The 9,133-nt window shown below is 42.1% G+C and overlaps 1 protein-coding gene across 1 annotated transcript; it reads left to right on the forward strand.

Annotated features, from left to right (window-relative positions):
• Window positions 1-770: 770 nt before the first annotated feature.
• Window positions 771-8,701, forward strand: slc35b2 (solute carrier family 35 member B2). Its single transcript, XM_061753213.1, has 4 exons — window positions 771-1,031; window positions 3,695-3,885; window positions 3,966-4,126; window positions 5,371-8,701. The coding sequence occupies exons 1-4, from the start codon at window positions 1,012-1,014 to the stop codon at window positions 6,301-6,303; spliced, it is 1,305 nt and encodes a 434-aa protein (XP_061609197.1). The 5' UTR covers window positions 771-1,011; the 3' UTR covers window positions 6,304-8,701.
• Window positions 8,702-9,133: the final 432 nt, after the last annotated feature.

Genomic DNA, 9,133 nt, shown 5'->3' on the forward strand with positions numbered 1-9,133 from the left:
AAAAAAGTTAATATTTTCTATTAGAGAATGAATTTTAAAATATGTACTGTATGTTGAAGTAACTATGTGCTGAAAAAAATAAAAGTAACAGCAAACAAGACATATACCAAATGTCAAATGAAATCAATTCATGACGTGTGAGTTCTTGATATCCAGGGTGGGTAAAGTGTGGTCCTAGATTACCGCCTGCGTTCTTTAATCCAGCCTTCTGAGCATTTACATGATCAAGGGTCCTGTATTTTGCAGTGGAACTCATTAAATTACTATTGAATTGATTAATTGTAAATTATGAAAAAATAAAATGTTATTTTATTGAATAAATGCGATACAATTATTTTTATGTTTGACTTGTATATTTTACGTTTTTTGTTCCCCCCCTGACCTCGGTGGACGACTGGTTAGCACATCTGCCTCACAGTTCTGAGGACGTGGGTTCAAATCCGGCCTCGCCTGTGTGGAGTTTGCATGTTCTCCCCGTGCCTGCGTGGGTTTTCTCCCACATCCCAAAAACATGCATGGTAGGTTAATTGAGGAATACATTTCGGTGGTAATGGTTGGTTGTGCTCTGCGATTGGCTGGCGACCAGTTCAGGGTGTACCCCGCCTCTCGCCCAAAGATGGCTGGGATAGGCTCCAGCACGTCCGCGACCATAGTGAGGATAAGCGGTACGGAAAACGGATGGAGGGACTGGTCTCACGTTTTAAAAAGTAAACGTGACGTCAGCCGTGAGTACCAATGATGCAGTAACTACTCCAGGACGAACGGGGGAGCTAGGTAAAGGCTGCCGTAGTGTCATCCCCATCCCGCGGTGTTGAGACGGTTGTCATTCCTTTTCGGTTCGAGGGAACACATCATCTTTTCACGAGCACAACTTGCAAGCTAGCAGGCTAAAGGCAGCTCGTCTCGGAGCAAACCCTCCCATCGGGTTATCTTCCCGACGGACCGACTTTATGCGCCGTTTTATCCGAGGCGTTTGAGTGTGTCGGCGCTGGACCAGGCGTCGGTGGGAAAATGTCCTCTTTTTCACAGAGGTAATGTATAATTGGAGCGAATGTTTTAATTTAGCAAAGAGCGGTTACCGGTGCTAAGTTTAGTCCGTCGCCGTTGACGAGCTAAATACACATTATTTTGACGTTTTAGTAACTTTTTCCCGTCATTGGTTTTGCTGAGAACCGGCTAATAATTATCGCTGTTCGGATCTATATATGATGATTATATGCTCAAGATGTTTCTCATTCTCATCATGCACATGTAGTGTAGATTTTCCACTGCTGTCTGTATTTGTAATGATGTGAGGTTTATTGTCCAAACCAATCCCTCAATCCTCATGAGATGCCAGTAATAAAAACCCCCCCAAAACAACAATGCCGTATTTTAACCCTTGGTATTGGTATGATTATGAGATTAGAAGGTGCTGGTGCTGGAATTTTGCAACAGTGTTTCAAAGAAACACAAAATGTCCCCACTTGGAACAGAACCTTTACAGTACTACAGTATTGTGAAATAAATGTGTTGAAAAATGTGTTCTGATAGCTGGTCTTGATCATACAAAATGAGCCAAGGACTTGGAAAAATAATCTTACTTCTATTCATTTTCTTTAATAAGAAATGAAAGCAGGTCCCACAAACAAGGACACTTTTCAATCTGTTAAACAGGTACCCTTCACGAGCAGTCCAAGCCTGTACTCCCTCTCTGTGTCTTATGTGACTTGTTGTGCACAGCATTCCTGCATGCAATCGACTGCTTGTTCAGGTCCAGGTCTTGCTGCAGTGAGCTCCTGTCAGTGCAGGCCACAGCCCACTCCCACACAAAGACGGTCTGTGTGAGTCAGACACGGCGGGCTTCCAGCGGGAGGCCTGACCTCACCCTGAATGGGAGGCCACGGAGGCAAAGGAGCACACCTTCTTCATTCATGTGCAGTGAGCTAGGGTTTCATCAACAAAGCGCTTGAGTCATCTGTGTCACCTAATCAGTTGGAAAGGATTGATTGTATTTTAATGAATACAATGTTGTTACTATTTTTGTAGTAAAAAGTTTTTCTGTGCAATTTTGCAAATCTAGAAAACCAATGTAGACTATCAGTGGTTCAAATTTGTCATCTGTAGTGGACATTTGTAAATTTGAATATCTGAATATCAATATATATTGCCATCTACAGAGGATGTTTAGAGCATTTCAATGATACCAAATTTGAAGGGGTCGGGTTTTCGTACCTACCTCTTTGTCATTATGGAAAATGGTGATCATCAGTGCAAGCGCATTTAATGAGAACAGGAAAAGTAAGCGAATGCCTTTTACTGAGCAAATTTTGGCTTGAAATGTTGGCATATTTTAAATAGAAACAAGCCCCTCGTGACAAAAGTAAGGCAAGGATGTCTGAATTTGTGCAATGACGAGCTAACGCTTCGATTTACTGGTCGTTTCCCAGTGTGCAAATATGTACCAGGATAACATACCCAACTAGATCAAAAGGTGTGTATTTTAGCTGCACAAACTGGTCTGGCCTTAAGACTTTGTGTTCTACCAAGGCAAAACTACCTTCAGTTACAGGTGGAAAGGGCTTTGGAGAACAAGCTGTTCTTCATTTGGCCAAGTCTGTTCCCCAAGGAACCCACCTGTTCTTTACAACAGTCAACCTCCTCGACTCCCTCATGACAGGGTTCACAATGAGTGCAAGATTATAGGGGATCAGCCCTTCAAAAAGAAAGGAAGAAGGGCATCAGAGATGGTAGTGAGACAAAGCCCTTCTGAACATGCCAACAAAGGGGTAAGGTATTCATTTGTGTTTTAAAGAATTGCATAACAAAAGAAAAACAAAACAAAAGTGATGATGGACAGCACCCTATGTTCACGTTGGGACATTTCCTTTGGGACTAACTGATTGCCATCTAGGTTGTTTTGCATGTATGGTGTTTCGATGTCCACTGTACTGGACATGTAATATCTTAAAAAATAAAAACTTTTTTTTTCTCAAAAATGTTTTCGGTATTCTAATTACCTCACAAAGATTGGGGAGTTTAAAAAAAAATGGCGATTTTATATTTTTTTTCTCTGGTAGTCAGGAGGCTATAGCTACAGCTGCCACGGCAATCCATTTCTTCCTTGAGAATTGCGCCATGTTGTTTGTGGTTCAATTAAAAAATAATTTGGTTAAGTTTATATAAAACCTCAAAATTTTGGCCTAGGTATGTTGCTGTACGGCGGGTTTTCGCCTACTTTGTATTGGTTCGCAATTGTTCAGTCTTGTTCAGTTGTGTCGCTTGGTGTGCGATGGCCCTTTTATTGGAGCGAATAATGTCTTCTTTTCCTTTGGGCTTGTCCCGTTAGGGGAAATCAAGGAAATGTGAGATGAAATGAGAAATTGTTTTCTTCCCCTCATAAATCGTACAATGCAGGCACAGGCCGTGTCATTTGTTAATTTTAGTATACTGTATGTCGTGGGTTGTAGTTGGGACACCCCTGCTCTAAATTGCCCACAGTTAAGAATGTGAGTGAGGCTTGTTGTTTGTTTATACTACAGTTGCCTTGGGACCGAACCACGGTGTGTCCCGCCTCTCGCATAAAGCTGGGATAGGCTCCAGCTCATCCGCAACCTATGGAAAATGGATTGATGAATTGACTTTGGATAAACCACTGTAATTTTTCTTCCACTTTTTCTTGGACAGTATTGCCTTATGTATGATTGCCTCACAGGATTTCTCCTGCCCTGGTGTTGCTTCTCTTCTCATCTGCCGTCGCAGCGCAAGAAGAGTCCTTCCTGCTGGATGGGTGGCGTGATGTGTGGCTTTTTCGTTTCCTGGTAAACGTTCTGGGATACTCGACCATCATTATCCCTGGCTACCTCCTGATCCGCTACCTAAAGCGCACCAACTACTTAGACACTGGTATGGCTGTATCTCTGGTTTGCCGTGAACCCGCACCACTTTGAATCTACACCTAATGTGGTTCTTCACTTATTTTTCAGGTAGTGGCTGCTGCTATCCAGTCATCAAGTCCTGCGTGTTTGGAACTGAAGCAAAGACGGGCCTGTTAGATGATGTGTCCGTCACCTCCAGGCACGAGGGGGATTCGGGCTCGTCGCTCCGACAGGCCGTTCACCTGATCTTTTGTGCTGGTGGACTTCAGGTGAGAATCCTCCCATTAAATACACAAGCATATTATGTAAACTGAAAAATGTGCCAGTTGTGACCTAATCCTTTTATGATCCTGGAATCCTTATCCTTCTTGTATTTGCACAGATACAGGGAGGATTGTTTAATGTTTGTTTCAGCTAAGAGTGAGCTCACCGGCAGTTTGGTAATAGGTCATTTGCTTATTTTAGATGAAAATAAATGTATTTTATTAGAGGAAATCCGTGAAGCCCTGGAAAAGAGTTGAAAAATGTTTCTGTTGTGAAAAAGGCATTAAAATATTGTTGTATTGAGAGGCAAATTAGAGTGGGTACGGAAAGTATTCAGACATTTTTCACTCTGTTATATTGCAGCCATTTGCTCAAATCATTTTTTTTCCTCATTAATGTCTGAGATTAACATCTGTGCCTTGTCACAATTCTGTCTCTGAGCTCTTCAGGCTGTTGCTTTGACCTCATGATTCTCATTTGCTCTGACATGCACTGTGAGCTGTAAGGTATTATATAGACAGTTGTGTGGCTTTCCTAATCAAGTTCAGTCAGTATAATCAAACACAGCTCGACTCCAATGAAGGTATAGAACCATCTCAAGGATGATCAAAAGAAATGGACAGCACCCGAGTTAAATATGAGTGTCACAGGAAAGGGTCTGAATACTTATGGCTGTGTGATATTTCAGTTTTTCTTTTTTAATAAATCTGCACAAAAAAAAAAGTTTCTGCGACGTAGTGCCACCTAAATTGCTCAATTATTATTATTTTTTCATTTCACTGGTGCTGTGGAAGTTCTGAAGCGCACTTGTAACTCATTCTGTAGCACGTATCTGGAAAATTTATTAGTTGAGGGACTCGTAAATAAAGGAAACTCTGTATAAGTATTGTATGAATGGCAACAGCTTAATTGTACCTTCTGCCATTTAGTGGATGAGCATTTGATTGTTCTGCCTGTCACTGTTTAACGATTAATTAAAATCTACTAACTATTGTGAATTATTAAATTAACTAACACAATACGTCACTGACATAGAGATGCATTGTTTGTAGTAAATAAATAATTTTCAAACCAATTTAATTAAATTGGATGAGAAAGATTTGCAAAGATTTTGCGACACACTGTGCTGCGGCACAGCGGTTGGAAATCACTGGTCTAGCTAAGTGACCAAATGATATTTATTAAAAAAAAGTACATCATTGATGCTTCACACCTACCTCCAGCTCACTGTGATGTTTTGGTGTGCCAGGCGTCATACCTGACATGGGGAGTCCTACAGGAGAGGGTCATGACCCGTTCCTACGGCGCCTCAACTCCAGAGGAGGAAGGCGAGCGATTCAAGGACTCTCAGTTTTTGGTCTTCATGAACCGGATTTTGGCCCTGACCGTTTCGGGCCTTTGGTGTCTCCTGTTCAAGCAGCCCCGCCACGGCACGCCCATGTACAAGTACTCCTTCGCCTCACTCTCCAACATCATGAGTAGCTGGTGCCAGTATGAGGCGCTCAAGTACATCAGCTTCCCCACTCAGGTCCTGGCAAAGGCCTCCAAGGTCATTCCTGTCATGCTCATGGGTAAGGTCATTTCTCAGAAGAGCTACGAGTACTGGGAGTACCTGACAGCTGCGCTTATCTCCGTGGGCGTCAGCATGTTCCTGCTGTCCAGCACTGTCAGCAAGCACTCGTCCACCGTCACCACCTTCAGTGGTGTGGTCATCCTGGGGGGCTACATCATCTTCGACAGCTTCACCTCCAACTGGCAGGACAACCTGTTCAAGTACAAGATGTCGTCAGTCCAAATGATGTTTGGGGTCAACTTGTTCTCGTGCCTCTTCACCATGGGCTCGCTGCTGGAACAGGGCGCCTTCTTCGACTCGGTGGCGTTCATGGCACGCCACTCAGAGTTCGCCTTTCACGCCGTGCTGCTGTCCGTCTGCTCGGCGTGCGGCCAGCTCTTCATCTTTTACACCATCAACCAGTTCGGCGCCGCTGTCTTCACCATCATCATGACCCTGCGCCAAGCCATCGCCATTCTCCTTTCCTGTTTCCTTTATGGACACGCCGTCACAGTGGTTGGCAACTTTGGCGTCGCCGTGGTGTTTTTCGCTCTATTTTTGCGGGTGTACGCCCGTAGTCGGATGAAGTCGGGGCGGCGACAGGCGCAGCCGCTGGCGCAGAAGGTGTAGGATTTGCACCGAACTGAGAACTTAGACCACGTTTTCTGTGGTCCTTTTTTTCAAATGGCTCACATGTATTGTTTTTGTGTCTATTAGGTAATGAAAGGGATTTTTTTGGTCTTTTTGTGCCTCCAAGGGGTCCATGTGATTTGAAAGCTGTTTCACGACCTGCCTCTACAGTCACAAGATGTCCTTCTCCCTTAACAGCCACGTGTGGTCACTGCTAGTTACTGAGAATACACTACTCACTCAGTTATGGATATTTGTCTTTCTGGTGAAAATTCAGGATGAACCCAAAATGTGCTATAACCTCAACAGGCAAACTTTTGAGTACCCAAACGCAGCATACCTACCGGAATTGTTGGAAATTACTTGAATAATCACTTTATTAGCAACTGTGACGGGTCACCTCAAAGCCATGATACAGAGCAGTCAGCTTCACAGTTGAGAGGGTGAGGCCTTGAGGACTTGAAATTTTCTAGGGCCAAAATCGTGCAATACTCCATAATCCAAAGATAGTAGGTCAAGAATCTTAATTCTCAATTCACAGACAGAAGGACAGGGAAACGCTCACTTTGTTGTCTTTGTAGCAGAATCCACAACAGCCAGGGGGACCGGGAAACAAACATGCTAAAGCAGAACTCGAGGTCAGAGGTAGAAGGCTGGGGTAACAGCCACAGGAACAGGCAAACTTGATATGGTAGAACTCGTGGTCAGGGGTGGATTCGCAGGGTAGCGTCTTGCATGGATGGCACTCGAACACTGACAATGATTGCGTCATCAATAAAGCCTTAAATAGGGGGGTGTAGCTGACTGTGGCGGACAGATTGTGATTGGCTGACAGATTGGCTGTCTTGGTAGACTGTGACATCACTATTCGCCCGAAATCAGCTCACCCATGACCATAGTGAGGATAAGCAGTATAGAAAATGGATGGGTGAGTGTCCAACTGTTCAATGTTGAAGTACTTTTTGGGTCTGGGTCGAAATGCAAACAGCATGACGAAGAGGATTGTTTAAATACCAATTGTAATTGGACCGAAAAATGTATTGGTCCATTCATGGATCAAATACCTGCCATTCAGCCCTTTTGAAAAGCGCATGTTGTCCAAAAAATTACTGAAACATTAGACATTTAAAAGTTAAAATAAGGTCAAATTAAGTTCACCTGTGAAAGTTATTGGTTTTAGTTTCATCCTTTAAATTTCACTCAAAAGCCGAATAGCCATTTTCGTGAGTAGTGTATGTGAGCTTTATGGCTAAAACAGTTAAAAAGTTAATGACATTGCCCTTACTTTACTTCATACTGAACATTTAAACAAGATGGTCAATATCATAAAATACTGTCTTTCTGTCACAGTCGCCAGATGTGCTTCCCATATGGAGAGTGAGTGGTCTTTTGCGTCATAAGGTGGGATTTTATACTATAAAACTGCACTATAGCTTGAACATACTACACATACTCAATTGATACTTTATTACAGGTGTAAATACAACTACACGATCTAGTGCAGAATTCTTTTTTGCTCTATGTTGTGGGCCCCGAGCCTCTGTGTGCCCACTAATTGGTACAATTCTGGGCCCTTGATGTGACCAAAAGTTTTAAGTTATTTTTACGCTGCATTATTTTTAAGACACTTTTTTTTTTTTTCTTTAAAATTGTCTTCACAATACAGTCAACTTCAAATTATTTTAATATATCTTTAAAGCTAATTATAGCCACCTTGACTGTTGCACTGCATCCTCTGTGTTCAACCTCTCCATGCGAATGATTATGATCAATATGTGGGGACAAACCTCAAAACACATTCAAGGGGTAATACAGTGTAATGTTCTGTTACTAATGGTAAGTGGATTATTAATAAAATACCTATTAATATATAATGCCGTTCTCTTTAATTTATAAAGAATGGGATCCTAAACCTGCCGTTGTTGGGTATTGACACGTTACAGTATAAATAAGGAAGCACAACATGGATAACAAGGTAAACTGAAAGGCTATTTCAACACTGCTGGTGGAATGAAATATTCAAATTGAAAATCTTTATTAATTCAATTATTGTGTATGGCCTCCGTGTGCCTGAAATGGCAGTGGTAAAGAAACAACAACAATGCAATTGGATTTCTTTTGTAAGCATACGTAAATGAACGACATAGAAGGGACTATATAAAATGTTGCGTAGGTCGCCACATTAGTTAGGGCTGGATCTGGATACTGCAGATGTATATTAGCTGCTGTTGTGGTTGGCTGAAGCATTTAGAGAGGGGGAGGAAAAAAAACTGGTAACATTTGACAATAATGTGAATGACATAATAGTTACATAAATAGTAATAGTAAGCAAGAAACTGATATCCTGGAAGTCTGCTGATTATGTGTTGTCCTTTTAAAAAAAAAAAACACTTTTTTTTATTTTAAGCAGTATAATCACACCCTTTGCTGACTCACAAACCTCAATACGTCTTATGATTCTCTGCATCAACCTGAAGGCCGCGTTTTGACTATCATATGCGGGAATTCGCTACCCGCCTTCTTCGTCCTTCATACAGCTGCTCACTATGGGGAATTTCCTGGCTGGCACGTGTTAAATTACTGTATCAGCATTACAACACAGTATAGAGTACCATGGCATCTTGAGTAAAAGAGTGCTAGAACCGGATGGAGTTCCACAAACCTCGCCAAACTTGAGTTTCAGAAGCCTCTGTGGTCTTCTCATAGAGGCTCTGAATTTAATAATTCATTGGTGCTAAAGATGCTGCATTCCGGCGATGGCAAGTAAGAAACTACAAATACTTCTTTTCCTTTTTATTTTCTGATGACTTTACTTTTACTCTCTCCATTT

The sequence above is a fragment of the Phyllopteryx taeniolatus genome, chromosome 18 (assembly GCF_024500385.1).
Source record: "Phyllopteryx taeniolatus isolate TA_2022b chromosome 18, UOR_Ptae_1.2, whole genome shotgun sequence".
Lineage (NCBI taxonomy): Eukaryota > Metazoa > Chordata > Actinopteri > Syngnathiformes > Syngnathidae > Phyllopteryx > Phyllopteryx taeniolatus.

Excerpts from the sequence above, each read along its gene's own strand:
- slc35b2 (XM_061753213.1), top strand. The coding sequence starts at position 1,012 with ATGTCCTCTTTTTCACAGAG. Across the intron at positions 1,032-3,694 it reads ATGTCCTCTTTTTCACAGAG|GATTTCTCCTGCCCTGGTGT; the intron begins GTAATGTATAAT and ends ATTGCCTCACAG. Across the intron at positions 3,886-3,965 it reads CACCAACTACTTAGACACTG|GTAGTGGCTGCTGCTATCCA; the intron begins GTATGGCTGTAT and ends CTTATTTTTCAG.